Raw genomic sequence first — 18115 nt, 5'->3', positions numbered from 1 at the left:
GGGTAGCCCCTGTACTCTTATTCCTATCTTTTGCAATAACTGCAATGTGTGAGTTGTTTAGAGGTGCAGTATGAAATAATGAATGTTTGAGTAATCCAGCCTAGAGATCACAAAGGTATGGACTCTCCATTATCTAGAAGAGACTTCTCACTCCCACCAATTCATTCCTTCCTTTTTATAATTGAAAGTTTTGGCCTGGGCCTAATGTGCCAATCAGTTAATAACACAGTAAACAGTAAATTTATTTGTTCTACTACAAGGCAGATCCTTTGACAGCAAATCCCCGAATCCTCAATAGTCACCTACAGAGTGGAAGGCCTCAGACCTACAATTACTTACATCAGTGGTCCCCAACGTGGTGCCCGCCAGGACATCATGGTGCCCGCCAGGACATTTATGTGCACCCGCCTAGTGCCCAGCAGGGGAGAGAAGCAGCGGCCCCGCACCTGACGGGGACATAAAACTCAGGCTGCGAGCGCAGTGTTCTCTGTTCCCAGCAGGTGTGGGGCCCGCCTAGTGCCCAGCAGGGGAGACAAGCCGCTGCCCCGTGCCTGACGGGGACAGAGAACTCCAGGGCTGCAGGCGCCGGTGTTCTCTGTCCTCACAGCTTCTCTCTGGCTTCGCTCTTCTCTCTGGGATTCATATATTATGTTATATTAAATACAGTCTATTTGGGGGCAGAGGGATAGCTCAGTGGCTTGAGCATTGGCCTGCTAAACCTAGGGCTGAAAGTTCAATTCTTGAGGGGGCCATTTAGGGATGTGGGGCAAAAATCTGTCTGGGGATTGGTCCTGCTTTGAGCAGAAGGTTGGACTAAATGAATCTCCTGAGGTCCCTTCCAACCCTGATATTCTATGATGTTTTTCATATTATTTCATGTACAAATACAAAATAAGCCTGGAAAAATTGTTGGCGCCTGCCACACTCTTCTGAAAACATGAATGTGCTACTGGCCACAAAAAGGTTAGGGACCACTGACTTACATAAATGCTCAATTTTAAGAACAAGTCAACAGTTTTAAAGGGACTGCTCAAGTGTTTAAAGTGTTTGCAGGATCAAGGCCTAAGTAATAAGGCAGAGTGCTTTTTGAAGTTACTGTTTATCTTAAAGGATTAGAAGCCACCATATATATAGCACTAAAATGTTAAAGATTCTATCAAACTTTCAGTCAACAAGAATTTGCAAAAGGAAACCTAATATACACGATAAAATCCTTGTTACAATTCAATGGGAGGAAAAAGCAAGAAAATAAAAGTTGCAAAATATAATTCTATATACAGTGGATTAATAATAAATATTAGAAATATGACAAATAAATCACAGTAGATTTACCAATTTAGGTTTCAGTTCTGTGCCAACTGAATTTAATGGACATTTTGACAGGAGTAGGTCATGCATTCCTGCAGTGATAGTCATGGGAATGACACTGGCATGGGACAAGGCAGAAGACGCCATCAGATATACTTCATGTTGCTCAAATCCTCCCCTCTGTGAGAAAGTACTGGGGTGCTGCAAAAAAACCAGGAGGTGCAGCCTGCCAACCCCATAGTTTTCATCTAAACAGATACTGGAGGTCCCCCACTTCCATGAAGGGGCTGCCCCTATGCATTGCTGCTGCTGCACCATGGCGTAGTCCTTCTGAGACTGTGCTATAGCTGCCATGGAGAGGGGGTTCCTAGCAAGGCTTAATGCTCTTGAAGCAGCATTAATTCACAATCAGATTTCTGCACAGAAATCCACAGACTTGGCAGGGGCTGATGTCACAGAGCTTAACTGAACCTGAAGAGCTTCAGTGAGGTGCTTCAGTAAGATCCCATAGAGGCAGAAATAATGTTTCCCAGTCTCCACCCCCACCTTCACCTTCACCCTCATACCTCCCAGGAGAGATTTTCTGGCCATTAGCTTCTCCAATCACAGAAGTCTAGGGGTGATATGGACCTTAGTTTTCGGTCATTTAATATATCACAGTTGTTTTTGTTCTCCTATATACATTTTTATATATCTAATTTAAAAAACAACATGCTGAGTCTATCATCATCTGATTCACCTAGTTTAGTTCTTACGTTAATTGAGAAACTTAATACTGCACTCCTTAGCAAGTACTAATAGCAGAGTGGGGGGTTGTTTGTTTTTAGTTTTAGTCATATTAGATTTAATAATTATATTTGTCACACTTTCCTCATTTTCCAAGCCTATACTGAAAGCAGAAGAGAATTAGTTCTCTGGAATAAATTACTTAACAAAGGAATTCTAATACTCATTTACTTGCTTTTTCAAGTAACTTAAACTACCAGTTAAAGGATACAAGGACATTATTTAATACAACAGGATTCTTTTTTCCTTTTATTTATTCCATGTACAGAATTTCATGTGTTGCTTAATGATTATTGAGATGAATAAACTAATTATAGATTAGGGTTCACATTCAATGACCTTCCAAAAACACCTACACTAATCAGAAGGAGCACCTCTTTTTTAGTTTATTTATCATACATTATGTTGTTAGAGGGGTAGGCATGTAAAGATGATCTGCTAAGTGGGTTTGAGGTTTGGTTTTGGGTCATGAGTTTTTTAATTGGGCTTATGCCCTATCTTGCTCCTTTAAGACATAGAGAGAAGGCCTAGAAGGTTGTGGAGGAAAATATTTTTCCCCTCCCCACTTGTTTATTATCTTAAAAATATTGGGAGTGTCCAAAAAGTTTGGGTTTTGTGGAGGATCTTTTGGAGAGCTCAGAACATTTGTACTGCAAGCTCTTCAACCTTAACTAAAGGGATGGGAATGTTGAATCTTTAACAAACACATATTTTCTCCAGTGGGTTGGAGTTATAATTTATTGGAATTGAACAGGTGTTAACAAAAAACAAAGTTTTAAACAGTTTGACTAAAACTCCCTTTCCTTCTCCATAATTCTCCTTTTGGTCACTTTACTCTTCTGATACCATAATTGCACTAGTTTTCCAGTCACCACAGAATCTTTCATGAGAAAAAAAACAATGTTCAATATCTAAACAAGCAGGCAAAAAGAAAAGAAATATTTCAGACCTTCTTTCTATAGTATTAAGAGCAAAAGAGGGCACAAGTTCATTTTTTTTCATGTTGCAGATAGAAATACATTTATGTAGAGTCTGAGCCTGTGAACCCTTACTTATGCAAGTATTTCACATGAGCTATCCCACTGACAGGAATGAGAATACTTGTATATGAAAGGGTTTTCAGGATCTCACTCAAATATAAAGAAAAACAAATTTAAAAAAAGAAACTTACCTGGTCCCAGGGACACATGATACCTCCAAAACACATGAAGAGATATCCCATGGCAACAAGACACACCCACACCACCAAAGAGAAAATACGGAGCAGCTTCTTAAACACAGATTCTATGCAGACAAGGATAAATATGGCAAAGAAGATTGCTAGGGCTGTTGGAACTGTTATTAAAAATGCCACATGATCGTCAATTTCCTGTAAAGAGAGAAAAGTGAAAAGAAAGTTAAAACTTAAAGCACTTGGGCTCACATTAAAACATGTCTTCCTCACAAATATTTGATCAAACAATCATTTGTTCTAAATTGGTAGCCCGGAGAGTCTGAATCTTACAAAGGCATGATGCTGAAATATTTTTTTCACTTTTAATATCGCATTTGGGGCTATTAATACAAAAACTATTAACTATACTATTGCAATGTGCATCCTATGATAAATGGAGGAAATGATTATTACAAAGTAGAATCAGGAAGATCATTATACACACTCAAGTGGGACTTAGCCATCTAAACTGTTTAGGCTTGCAATGCTAAGTGGAGCAATGCCTAAATACCTTTAAAAATTTGGGCTTAACTCCTTATTACCTAGTCCAGAATAGCAGCAAAGTATGTGTGGGTAAAATAGGAATGTATTATTCGCACTTCTCTGGAGGTTTTGTTGTATTGAAAGCTAAATCAATTACTTAACTAAATGTTTCATATGCATAGACTGAGTTTAGTTTCTTAAGCCATCTTACTGGAAATTTAGTAGTTAATGGAATCCCAGTACTTGGCAAAATTAGTTACATGTGAATCAGGTTTCAATCATATCCAATCTACAATGAGATTTAATGAGATCTAAGCAATACTTAAAATTATTTGCAGAACTAAAAAATAAGTAATCAGTTGTTACTACGTGACTTTATAACTTTCAAGTCAAATCACTTTAACATTATACTAAAATAAAATTAAAAATTGTTTTATACCATTGTATTAGCTCCACAGTACTTATGGTTAGAGGCACTAACACTGTAAAGACCTGATCCTGCAATCCTTATACACACAGTTACTCACTTATGCAAGCAGTCCAGACTACAATGGGATCAGTAGCGTGAGCAAGAGCTGCAGTCAGGCCCCAAGACCTTATTTTTCAAGAGTTTAAACCTTCCAGAATATTACCCTTAGGCTGAAATTTCTCATATTTGTTTCTCAGCCCAAAGATGAATTCTTCTGGATAATATGAAAAATTCCATTTGGTTGATTTTAAGATATGCAAGTATGTTTCTTATTCTTTAATTCTGCTGATGCTTTTTTTCTGCTCTGATAACTTAAAACTGGCTTTATTTTTAAACTTTAGAACTTGGCATGTCGTATAATACTTCTCAATTGGATGTGCATATTTTCTTTTGTTTGAACAAAAATTGCCTGACTAACAATGAAGTTAGATAAGATTGAAAACATGTTCTGGAGGTGCAGTCCATTCTCATTCCCTTCCGCCAACTTAATGATTCAAGAAAACACTGAATATCTGCAGAGATATCCTTAACATCTTCCCAAAGTCTCTGGCAAGTCCTTCCCTTCCCCCTCTGCCCCAAATCACTTTTTGTTTGTAATATGTGATCATCATTGCATATATAATTCACATTTCTAGAACTCTGGTGCTTTGCATCTCTTAGTGTACAGTACCCCAGAAACCATCAGGGTAGTGAAGAAAGAGGACCCCACACCTTCTGGATCCCAACATACTCCTTTTTAAAACACAGGGATGGTTTATGACACTTATCTTACCCACCTTTAAAGTTAGCATGTGACTACAGACATGTAAATGTAGCAGCAGCTTTCACTCTCACCTTTTTGTTTCCACTTTTCCTTTCTGCTGTTTGAAATGGCCCATGCTCCTGTGCCCACTGAAGTCAACAGCAAATCTCTGACTTCAGTGGGATCAGAAGTGTGATTGTAACGTGCAGAAACTCACTTTTCTCCTGTTTTTAATTTTTTTTCCTTTTAATTTAAAAAGATATCTCAAAAATTGTGAATTCAATATTAGCAATCAGAACTTAAATGGAAAGAACTAATATCAGGAAATTTCAAGTTATGGTTCTTACATCCCACCATGCAACTTTGGCATATTGCACATAAACACATACACTTTTATGCATATGTTTACCTTTAAGTACCTTAGTAGTGTTTTTGAAGACAGAGGAGACTACTGCTTAAAGTTAAGCATGTGTATACATATTTGCAGCAGTAGGGTCAAATATTAACACAAATGTAATCACATATACTTAATGCTGAAATATACATATGGGTAATGTAGTAGAGTTACAATTGCTGAACTCTATCTTTGAATCGCCTGAATGTTGTGCATCTGAATTCCTGATCTTAATAATGTATTACTATACCTCACTGCATTTATTTTTTACTGTCTTAACCAAAGGAAGGTTAGACAAAGCCATACAAAAAGAAATTTCAGCTGAGTTTTTCACTTCTGCACTTCTACTCTGGGATTGCATGGATCTGAGCCCAGAACACTGTGTTATATTCTAAAGGGTCTAGTTTACCTAGATTACTCCATGTTAACATTAAGTTGCATGTTTTGTGTCTCATAGAAAGTGATGTTGCTAGCATTAAAGATGAACACACTGCTATTGAATAAAACTAACAGTGAAGAGAAACAGGGACTTAAAAGATTGCTGAGGCTAAAGTTCAATTATAAGAACAATACTGAAAATATCTGTTTTCATTATTTCAGTATATTCAGTCATTTGTTTATAGATTATTGGGAAACCAGGCATCCCTAGCCAATCAAAATTCCACCCATTTCCCTCTTTTCAACAGCCAATGAAAACTGATCCAATGCACTAACTATGCCCCTAGACAGTCTGTGTCCAAATAGGGAGAACAAGAAGCCTTAGAACATAATGGGACAGATCCTCAGTTTATGTAAATGAAAACATCATTGATTTCAAAGGAGCTACATCAATTTACACCACATTAGGATTGGGCTCATGTTTTTAATATCCAAAACCTTTCAAATATCTGTTATGCTTGTGTCAGTATATGTCAGAGTCAAAAAAGTTCAAAACAATGAAACCGCTTAGAAAACACACACACAAATCACTGGATCGGGATTTTTTCTAAAAACAAAAACAAAAACCCTTAGGTATTTCACAACTCTGCATGTAGAAATAAATGTTAATGTAGTGTCAGCCAGGGTGGAGGATTTGGCCCATAATTTTAATTTGGAACCAGCTTTTAACCATAATATTTTCTTATATTGCTTCACAGGAATAAAGGATGATCAGTGACATAAGTTCAAAGGCTGAACATTTGAAACTGGCAAAACACTGTTTAGAAAGTTACAAATATTAACATGATCAGCACGCTAAAATCAGCAGACAAGTGTAAAGAGATGAAACCTTGAAAACCTGAACGATACATTTCCTTAGCCCTTTTCCAAAAAGTAAAGAAAATATTTTTGTCTTTTCTATAATTGGTATACACTGAAGGTAATGGAATTAAACTGACAGCATGGTGCCTTCCAACATAATGGCTTAGCCTACAGTATATGGTTCTTCTTTGATCAACTTTTTATCTTTCTAAATGTTTTCTCCCTTGCTGTCTTTTAATTACTGAACAAGTTAAATGTCTACCACTGTTTTGGACAGAATTCTGAGCTTTTATGCAATATGCAATAATCCTGTTATCTCAGGTGGAAAATGAAGAATCACTCTCTGGGGTCTTTTCAAGAAGCTACAGCTTTTGTCATCCTTTACACAATTATTTCTTTGTCCAAATAAATGGCATGACCTCAGTTTAGATTTTAAACAACAGAACTACTGTACATCACTGAGCTCTTTTATGATAAATCATACATTTTAATGAAGTGTCTCTATAAAATAATGGAAGCTTAATATTTTCAATTTTAGCAAATAATATATTTCCACTGGCTACTTTAATCCTTTGGTACTTTATGGTTTATTCTGTACTGCTAATGTAATTTGCCTCCAGTCTATGTGTAGCAGACTACTGCTGGGGTCTCAATCATTTTATCAATCTTGTGCACACTCAAGCTGAACTAACTTGAATAGCTTATTATGTCCATAGCTGAATATTATGAAATGTTTTCTAAATTTAAATGTAAAAGCAAAAGGAGAATTTTGAAATGCTTCTTCAAACAAAATAGCAGGGTACATTAGTCTTCACATACTTATTGTTAAAGTGTGTCTCTATTCTGAAAAGCAACTGTAACTAAAATAGTACTTTAAGGCTCAAGGGTTATCATCCCTCAATGATTCAATTATTTTTGTATCAAATGTGACCAGTTTAAAAGTTAAAAAGGTACTTTTTTCTAACTTCCAGCCAAGCAAAGTTAGCTTGGGATCTGGAAGCCAAACTGGATTATTTCCCATCATGTATCATCATCACCACTAATAAAAGGGTCTTCAGGACAAATTATGCCCTAAGTGGGACTTTTGCCACCCATGGAATGGCAAAGGTGTAAATTATTTGGAATCTAGTAAACAACTACATTCATGATGCACAAATTGGAACAGAACACTACGCTCACTTAATCTTAGCACTCTTGGCTCTGCAGAGTTGACAGTAGTGAAAGGCAGAAAATATATTTTTGTCACTAAAGTGAGCTGGATATAATTCTGAATATTAAGAGGGAACAGATCTACTGAATAAGATGCCATTTGCCTATATTCACTTGTGATAAATTATTATTTAATATTGGATAAATTCCAAAGATAGAAGGTTTTCCAGAAAAGACATGACTGCATTAAAATACACCCTATTTTTAAAATTACATAATCATTTTTATAGCATTTTGTTTTCCATCTAAAGAACAGAGTCAAATTCAGCTCCAGTGCAACTCTTTTGGATTAAACAGAGACAAGCCACTGATAGTTTCGATGTTGGAGGAATGTGGTTTGACCCTATGTTATACAAGACTCAGGATGACAGGGTGATTTCTGTAAACTGTTTTTATGCCTGACTCTATCGCACATATACCACTATAAAGCATAAGTAACCCCCTGGGAGTCAATGTAGTTACACCCCCCCCCAAAATGGTGTAAGAGATCTCAATCACGCCCTATGTGCTGGTGTAAGTGATCCTTGCTTAATGACGGCTTTGGCAATCCCCAGACACCCAGCCTGAGCTGTTCTTACTCCAGCTATAAATCCATTCTTCCTGCTTTTTATTTTTTCATTCTATAAATGTCACATGTTTTTGGCAGCTTGCAGTATCTGGAATTCTTCTTCCCTGATTTGCATCACTTGATTTTGTTAATGGTATATGAAATAAAATCTGTCAGTGAATATTAATAATTCATCTTTTTGGTTCGAAGGGACTGGATAGGGTTTGGGGGATTGGAAATTGAATGCACTTATATGCCACCATTTGAAATCCAGCCCAGCATGGCAGTAACCAACAGTTGCTCCCATCTGAGAATATTTAATTGCCTATGGGAAATGAGTTAGTGGTCTCAGTCCAACTCCTAGTAGACTGGTGTCCACATCAGAAAAGCAACCTTTACAATTGCTGCTGGGTGGCACTCACAGAAGAGAAGCCAGGTCCTAGATGGGCAGTAACAATTAACTATATTTTCACCCCTTGAAGTGTTCCCTCTGAAAAAGAGGTTAAGGCACATTAGCAGAGAAGTACATGAAAGCAAGTATTGTACCTATCCTTTGGTTAAATAAGATTTTAAAATAAATTCATCTGATGTTTAATGTATTTGAAATCCAAAGACTCAGATACATGTAAATACATGTTTGAAGTATACTTATGGAAGTATATTGTTTCAATTTTAAGTGTTTTAAACAATAACAAATTTAGTGCAAAAAAGCTATATTAATGCAACATTCTTATGCAGTTAAAATATCAATTGTAGTCACAAGAGTCAAAAAGTTATGGTTTTCAGAGCAACAGCACAGGGTATACACATCAAAGGTCAAATGTATGCTTTTTTATATCCATGCATCCCAACTGAAGTCAGGACCATTGAAGTGATGAATATCCAAGTCTTGAACCATTAAATAATATAATGATAACTTTGCACTTTGACTCCCACTTTCAAATCAGCTAAAAGGTAGTTTTCTCCTATATTTTTGTTCCTGATATAGAACCAAATGCAGCCCCTAAGCAAGCAAAATTCTTGATGACTTCAGGAACTGTTTTACTTGTTAAGGATCACAAAATTTGAGACAGAGAGTATATAACAAATTTGAGAGAGAGGAAAATGGTGCTTATTTATTTTTATGTATTTATTTTTTTAATGAGAAGGGTAATAGACCCTTATTATTGCTGGATAATAATTTTAAAACTTTACATTTTTGAAGCATGGGTCCAGAAACTTGAGAAGTCAGTATAACTAAATAATATTAAAATTATTTAACACAGAACAGTAACTACTGAATAGTGTTTCAAATGTGTCATAAGTAACTACAAATCCATATGAAAAGTTACAGAATGCAGTTACTCTTATCACAGAAAAGAGTCTTAAAGTTCATCCCCTAAAAACACATTCTGCCATCTTTTATGCCTGTGAATCAAACTGATTTCAAATCAAAGGGTTTTTTACTTGAGTAAGGACTGTAGGATCAGACCCAGACTCTGCCTCTGTAATAATGGAGCACCAGCATCTGATTTTTTTTCTTATGTAAAGAAAAACTAAGCCAAATTCTGGTAGCTGGAACATGAGCAAAATTCAGCCACACAACTATACACAGTGCACAGGATACTCTACTATTTAAAACAGATGTGACCAATCTAACGGGTCAGTGGATTTCACTGCTACTTCACATGGTTACTTCTACCATGGCACATGTTACTTCTACCATATTGTGGTTAATAAAACAGCCATCCAAATATATATGCTCTTTAAATAGTAATTTTAAGGTTAAACATTTACATATATGTAGCATCTCACTTCCAAAAGTGACCCCCTCACATTTTTCATTTAGTTATATAAGGAACAAAATGTCACAACTGTAGATATTTCAGACACACTCCTTCACAATTTTACATTTCAATGACCTTCAAGCCCAAAATTAACCAATTCTTTTTTATTACTACAAATTGGGATTATAACACATATATGGCCAGAATTATTCAGTGTATTGCTGGCAATAGTAAGTAGTTTTTATACTAACAAGGAGGGGGAAAATGGGTTCCTTTTGCTCCTTATATATGGAACATGGAAGCAACAAGAGAGTAAGTAGCTACTGAAAATAACACTGACATCTGGCACTGCTTTCTTATTACTGGAAGGCTCTTAGGGATCTGGGAATAAGGACTTTGCTTTCCATCTTTTCAAGCAGCTGCCAAAGATGGAAGCCTGACCTGTTTCCCCAGTATTTGATTTATTATATATTTTATGTCAGGTGCAGAGAAGCAAAAGGAGCTACATGATAGAAGGACATGTAAAAGGCTGACACAGAGCAGGAAAGAAAATGTACAGTATCATTTAGAGCTTCTAGCTTTGACTGTCCATCTACCACTATCCCAGGAATTGTATATTTAATGCACAAGAGGTTCTAAACTTTAGTTTCAAAGATCAAAACCACAGTATTCTTATGATATAGAAAACAATCTCCAAAGAAATCATTTAAATAAAAACTAGTGTACTGCATAGTTAACAGAATTAGATTTCAAATGGCAAATTGAAATTCAAACCACCTTCTTTAATATAATTCTTTTAAAGCTTCTATGAATTTTTCATCTTATAACTGGTATTGTGACAGGTCGAAATAAATGACTAAGTGTAACATTTCCCTGTAAGGCTAGCCATATTTTGGTAATAGTTGAGAATGTATTATCAAAAAAGAAAGATGAAGTCTGATACATACATGAAATATATCAGCAATCAATTAGGCATGGCAATCTATTTTAACAAAACAAATACAAATACTAAATAAAAGCAAAAAAGGTAGTTGTCTTACGACTGTCAGACTCAAATTTTCTTAGGGAAAGCCTGAAATATAAAAATAGTTAATAATTTATGTTCTTCCATTTACCTAACAGATGCCTGATTCTAGAGTTCACTTCTCAAATTGGAAGTAAAAATAAGAAAATGAATCAAATTACATTGTAAAATGTCAAACTGGAATTTGTTTTCACGATGCACTTAAGATTCTTTCAAAATAATCTTAACTGCATAATAATAAACCCAAAGGTGTGACCGTTAGAGATTTTCCTTAACTTCAAAACATGGTACATAACTGTTTAGAAATAGTATTGTCTTGGACTGAAAGATGACTTCATTTCTACTCTGTTACTGTCTGACCTAATTAAATATTGCACACAAAACCACCACATACTGTATGCGCAAAATAAAGTCAGAGCTGGTAGTATTCCAGAATGGCTTTTCCAGATCAGATATGAATAATTTTATATATAATTGCCCAGACCCTTCATCTTGCTATCTGCAAAAAATGATTATGATTATATCTAGCAAGGAGAATGTAAATTCTAAATCAGATATATGAGAAACAGATTTAAGCCTTAAAAAAATTCCTTGGCTGTGAATAAATCCAGGCAAGATTATTCTAATGACATTTTTAGGTGGAAATCTAGGCAATGATCCAAAGAATTTTGTCCAATATCCAGTGGCTGCAGTCTCCAATGGCAAACTTTCACTCCATCTTGAAAATGAAATCACTTCCATCTCACAGCTGAAAACTTCAAAGAAGAATCCTTTCTCTCTTCTCACTCACTTTTTTCATTGTCAACCACCGGAAAACGAAACATTGGAAAAAAGTTCTAAAAGCAGTTTTTTTTTCTCTGTGGTATGTCTGGAATTCCAATGACAGACTGAACTATAAAATTCAAAGTGTTTCTGAGATTTTAACTCATGGCAAGACTTTGCCAACTCATACAACTCTGTTTCCATAACTCTCGATAGTCTTTCAGTTTAGACCTGCTGTTACACCACTATTGCAAATGATTTACTTCAGAAATGGAGTTATGAAACTGAGCATATACAGTCTGTTATAGTAAGTTGTGAATTACACAGTGAATCAGAGAAATGAATGCTGGTTTTTATTTAAAAAATGTGAATTTTAGTGCTAATGATTGTGAGGTCCTGGTGGCATTGCCTTGACCCAAACAAACTGCAGGCAGGTACTCTGCAACCTTAGCTATGCAAGTACATCTCAATGTTGGCATCCAACACAGACACCTGCTTCTCCAGTCCTGGGTCTCTTGAGCACTGATTGTTAAGCACATTGAACTGTGCAAAAATGTCTTTAACAAACTAGAATGAGATCATCAATTTAATCTGTGGTTTGAACACAGGGTTCCTGAAGTGAAACACTAGTGCACTAGCCTGCGGTACCACTAGCCACTTCTGCTGCTACTAGTTTTATGTCCCTGTTGTTTTCTATCTATCTTCCATTTAACAGATTGGGAACCTTACCTTAAAACAAACAACAAACATCAGACTTCATTGTGCTTTTTACCTAGTCTGAGCCCTCCAAAAACACTTTGTTCCAGTTGTAAAGAGAGAAGTCTTCAGATGCCATGAATGCTGGTGTTCGCTTCTAGTAGGTAAGGAAAAGAAGTGCCTACAGGGTTCACCAATTTTTTAAATATGCAATATCCTTCTTGAACTTGTAACAGAAGAGATACAAATCTGTTCAACTTCATCCTCACTTGGAGGCTATTAACTACAGCCAATAAATGTTATTAGACCATTCAGACAAAAGATATAAAATGAAAACCATAATTTCCCATTCTTTTATTTAAAATCTGAAAGCACTATGGCTCAGTATACATTGTGACAACCTGAACATTAAATGTGGAAAGACGCCATAAGGAACAGGAATTTTACTGCCCTCTACAGCTTTTCCTCGCTGTTCAACTCAAGGCTACAAATCCACAGATTTTTGAAGGAAATCATCAACTGGTAAGATTGAGATCTGCTGTTGTGATATTTTATTTCCCAACCCTGGACGCTCTGCAGTTAGCATGCAGGAAGGGTAGCAAGCACAAGAAACTTTCATTCTCCTAAAAATTAAAGGCTTCACTCTGCATTAGAACCTCTGTCTAGAAACTGGGTCAGTCTGAAAACGTTGTGACTACAAAAAGGCTCCACTGCCTTTCTTCAATGCCACAAAATGAGCTGTTTTAAAATGCTGCTGGGGACTAAAGGTTTTTGCAGATTTAAATCCTGCTACTAAAAAAAGGTCAATACGGCTAATCTGCCAGTGGGAAGGAAACAGAGCCAATGAATTAAGAGAATTAAACTCGATGTGTTGTCGATGCAGCTTTAGATCCATTAAATAGGAGCCCAAACTTCTAACTGCCGCTGCTCTAACTCGTTTTAAGACTACAAGAAGAAGCAGCGAAGTTTGCGGCGGAGAAAGGGCTGCAGGTGGCCCAGGGAGCCCCGAACCCCCGCCCGCCGAACTGCTGGACCGCGCCACCCCTGGACAACGCAACTTACTTTAGCACCGCATCTGCCGCCTTCGCTGCGCCCCCAGCCCGCTCTGCAGAGCGGAACGCGGCCACCAAGTTAGATAACAAGGACCCGCAGGGAGGCAGGGCGAGGGACGGGCAGGGGAGGGGGCTCGCGGGGCAGGAGCGGGAGCAGGTCGCTTACCAGCCCCGAAGCGAAGAAGACGGCGAGCAGCGCCAGGCAGGCGCCCATCACGATGAGCAGCAGGAAGACGAGGAGCGGGTGCTGCTGGCTCATGCAGTAGTAGGACTCGTAAAGCCAGTCCCGGGAGCGGGGCTGCTCGCTGCTCACCCCGCAGCCCCCGTCGGCCGCCTGCTCTGCCCGCTCCAGCAAATAGCGGCGCCGCCTCATCATCGCTTCTTGCCACATCCGAGCGGCCCCGTGCCCCGCGCAGGTGGCCGGCCGAAGCAGGTTCCCCTCAGCGCCGCTGCGGCGGGCGGGCGAGCTCGGGAGCGGGGCGCAGCCTTGCGCTGGCCACCGAGAGGAGCAGCATGGTGCGCCGGCCGCCGCTCGGCTCGCAGCTCCGTGCGGCTCAGCAGCAGCAGCAGCAGCAGGCACCACCCCCTGTGCACATGCCCGGCCCGGCTCCGCCTGAGCAGGGGTGGCGGAGCAGCTCCTCCTCGCGGAGGGGCGGTGCCCGCAGCAAGCGTCCGGGGTAGCCCCGAGGCTGGCTGTGCGCTCCCGCCCCGCTCCCACCAGCCCAAACACAGCCACGGGATGCGCCTCTCCCGCCGCCCAGCTCCAGGGCAGCACTCCCCGTCTTCGGGCGGCGGGCTCCCCAAAGGACTAGCGCATGTGCTCTCCCGCCGCTGCTTCGCCTCCCTCCCGGAGCGCTCCCCCCTTCGCTCTCTATCTGGGGCGTGTGTGTTGTGAGAGACTCGCTCGAGCTGCCCTCCCCGCCTCTCTCTGCAAACACTCTCACAGCGCACTGCGAGGGGCAAAGGGGAGAGAGGAGGCCGGGGACAGTTAAAATATGGGCTCAGGCCAGGGTCAGATGTAGAGAGAGTTGGCAAATGTGTGAATGAGTTCAGGCTCCCACTAGTCCTAACCCTCAGCTGGGGAATTGTGCGTCCCCGAGAGTACATAATTAGCATCCCTGGGAGGGAAGGCAGCAGAATAGATTTACTTAGTCAGCGTCGTGTTTGAATTGGTCCTTCCCATGAAATATAAATGTGGAAGGCGGAAGAGAGCGGCGGGGAAGAGGAGATGCTGAAGACGAACGAGACAAAGTAAGACATTGAGAGCCGTGCCACAGTGTTTGGCGAAGTGCAGCGTTGATCGGAAAGATTTGTCCCCTCTCCCCCCAAGTGTCTCCACTCCCGCAAGAAGGGAAGGAGAGTTGTTTCTTTTGAACTCTTTCAAGTTGTGACAAGAAAAAATTAAACTGACTAACTGCTGCGCTGCAAAATCTCTCAGGCTCAGCACAAGAGGGAGATACTTTAAAAATTGCCTTTAAATTATTCCTAAATGGGGGGAGGGGAGGGCAGATTTGTTTCACTGAGTTGCTTTTCTGACGATTGAATCGTCTCTTTTAAATCATGCCTTCATTTTTATCACAATAAGAATTGAATTAGGGAACTGAAGTCACTGACATTTTATCTTTGTAATTTGACCGTCTTTCTTTTGTTGGAAGTCTTGGCTTATCCTAACAAAATAGGACATTGAATCATAATAATTTTAGTTGTGCATCTCAATTAATGCTTCTGTCATACACATGATCTTCCGAAAACAGATCGCATGACTTTTAAGTCAGTTTTAAAATAGATTAAAATTTAAAATAAGAAGAGCGGCCATCATGGAAAAGCCCGTTATTAGCCTTGGATGAAAGGTACAAACACGACTACAAAGGTACAAACACAGACCTTGAAAACTGTAAGGACTACTTGACAGACTGATTTACTATGTTTCAACATACTTTTGATTGGTGTCACTGCCAGTGCCTACCATATATGCAGTACATATAAGAAGATGAAGGAAAGAGAAGACATCGAGGTACTAACTCCCGTTCCCCTCCCCCCTCTCAATTCGAGCTCTGTCCACATGTATAAATGTGTGCCTTTTTCTGAATACTTTTTGACCGTCCTCTGTTTTCTTCTGCAGAAGGACTTGGAGACAGCTCCTTGAGACTACAGTAGAAGGCCTTGGCATACAGAGTAAAAATCTGATACCTACCTATTCATGCAATTCATGCCTATTCATGCAATAATATTGTACAACAATAATAGTGTATGGCACCAGAATTCGAGGTAATAAAGTTGACTCGTAATCAGCTACTCCCTGAGCTAAAAGTGCAGCAGCTCAAATTGCAGTGAACACTTTGACATGTTAACATTATTACACTCTAATAGCAAATGTCAGTAACACACATGCCACTTGGTGCACAGGGTAGTCTGTTGCTGATACATAATGTGCCCTAAAATATTTCTGTATAATGTATTTATTGTAGTAGTTGTGTGATTCAGCTAGCATCTACAGTACAGTAGGAGCTCTACAAAGGATGGTGGTCCCTGTACATGTATATAGAATCACTGTCACCATCCAATATAGTTTATGTTGCTCTGATATATTTTAACATATTTGTAAAGGCTAGATCCTGTCCATCTGATTGGAGGAGAGGGCAGGAGGGATGATGCTGGTGTGCATATGCTCTCCCCCAAATGATTCTGATTAATTTTAGTGGGGTTTTCACTACTCTCTACCATGCCACACTTAATCAGAGGAGAAAATATGGCCCTGGGGTACATTCCACAAAACAATTTCACTATTTTGGCAATGAGGTCATTTGTTTGCTAGCTTGCTCCAGAGTGATTTGAATGATTGGACCAGCTAGTTCCTCATTATACTAATTTCATGCAATTTTGCAGACGTAATTGACTATCTTGTGCATATTCATTATGATACATTCATGATCACAAGCTGTTTTTTCCATAGGACCCCTACCTCATTCAGTACAGAAGATGGAGCTACTCTGGGGCTGAATGAGGGTTATGTAGTGAAGGAGGCTGTTGCGTGTAGGATCTCTGCTTCATTTTTTGCAGCAGTTGGAAGGTATGAGGTAAATGAGGCAGGAACTGCAAGATGAGAAAGGAACAAAGGGAATAACTGATAGCTGTAGAAGCTGTCTTCTCTGTGCACGTGCTACTAGAGGGGAATGGAGACACATACTTTGCCAGTGGGTTTCACAGCTATTTGCTAGACAGCAAAAGAACATTGAGACTTAGGAATAATGGATTCAGTTCCAGGTTCTATAGGGAGCGTCATAGGGCAAACAACCTTCTCGGAACCCCCTTATGGCTTAAGGTTGCTCTACAGGCAGCCTGTCTCAGTTTTCTCCCTTCAAGCGTCTCCTTAAATAAACACATAGAGTAATATACCACCCCTACTTGGGGTCAGGTTTTATTAACAAAATATTTCAAAATCAGGTCTTATCAAGCCCATCCATTTACCCACTCCTAAGTCTTTCTAACCTGTAGTCTCACTCATAAATCCCAGCTTTTTCAGTAGGAGCTTACTTGCTCCCAGAAGCCTCTGTACTTCATCCTGGTCTCCCTGAGTTTATTCCATCTCTGCAGCTTCCTGCTGCTCTTTACAGGGGAATCAGTTAATCCCTGCTCAGGTGTGTCTCTTGAGTAACTAGGGTTGTCTGGCCCTAGGCCTGTAGCCTTTAACAGGCAAGCCACCCTGTTATAGGCATGATATTGTAGCTACAGACCTTTATGCGCCTGTCTCCCCAGGATGTCCCTAATCTCTTCTATTCCTATTCCCCCTTCCCAGCTCCTGTTCTTACACCCCCCGCCCCCACACACACTTTCTGCTTCTACTCCTCTGGCTCCTGGCCTGTCCCCCACATCTGTTCCTGCCCCCCATCCCTGGATCCTACCCATCTCCTCTTCCCTGCTGCTATCTCCCTGCCTCCTCTTCATTTCCCCTGCCTAATTCCTGCCTCTGTCCCCCTACTCCTATCCTCCCCACTCTGGTTTCTGCCCTGCCTCTCTCCCTCTCCCTCCTCTGCTCCTGTCTTCTCCCATCTCTGCACCCTTTTCTGGCTCCTACTCTTCTCCCTTTCCCACCACAGGCTCCTGTACCTGCTGCACCTGTCCCCTGCTGCTCTGCATCTCTTCCCTCCCCACAATTTCTCTGCCTGGGCTTTCCAGACAATCGGCTAAACTTCCTTTTCCTTGCTGCCTGGGTGATAACTAAGGGAGAATTCAGAACACATAAGACACAGTCTCCCTGCTCTCAATTAGCCACCTGTCTTGGATGGGTTAGACACAACAAATCCTGCATCTTGGCAGGCAGCTAGACTAGATGACCTTTGCAGTTCCATAGTACCTCTATGGTTCTATGAATTCCTGGACCCAGCACCACAGCAATCCCTGTCAGACAAGAGGAGCAACTGCAGG

At 39.8% G+C, this 18115-nt stretch overlaps 1 protein-coding gene across 1 annotated transcript in view; it reads right to left on the bottom strand.

Moving 5' to 3' along the window:
- The window catches only part of ADCY2 (adenylate cyclase 2), a 416016-nt gene extending 401809 nt beyond the window's left edge, over window positions 1-14207 (bottom strand). The window contains exons 1-2 of the mRNA XM_039523887.1: window positions 13857-14207; window positions 3266-3463 (exon numbers count right to left, since the gene is read on the bottom strand). Of these exons, the coding sequence (XP_039379821.1) occupies window positions 3266-3463; window positions 13857-14081 (423 nt within the window). The 5' untranslated portion in view covers window positions 14082-14207. The remainder of the gene's footprint in view (window positions 1-3265; window positions 3464-13856) is intronic.
- Window positions 14208-18115: the final 3908 nt, after the last annotated feature.

The sequence above is a fragment of the Mauremys reevesii genome, linkage group 2 (assembly GCF_016161935.1).
Source record: "Mauremys reevesii isolate NIE-2019 linkage group 2, ASM1616193v1, whole genome shotgun sequence".
In the NCBI taxonomy this organism is placed as follows: Eukaryota; Metazoa; Chordata; order Testudines; family Geoemydidae; genus Mauremys; species Mauremys reevesii.
Note: the sequence above shows the minus strand (reverse complement) of the source record. Positions and strands in the feature narration are given on the sequence as shown.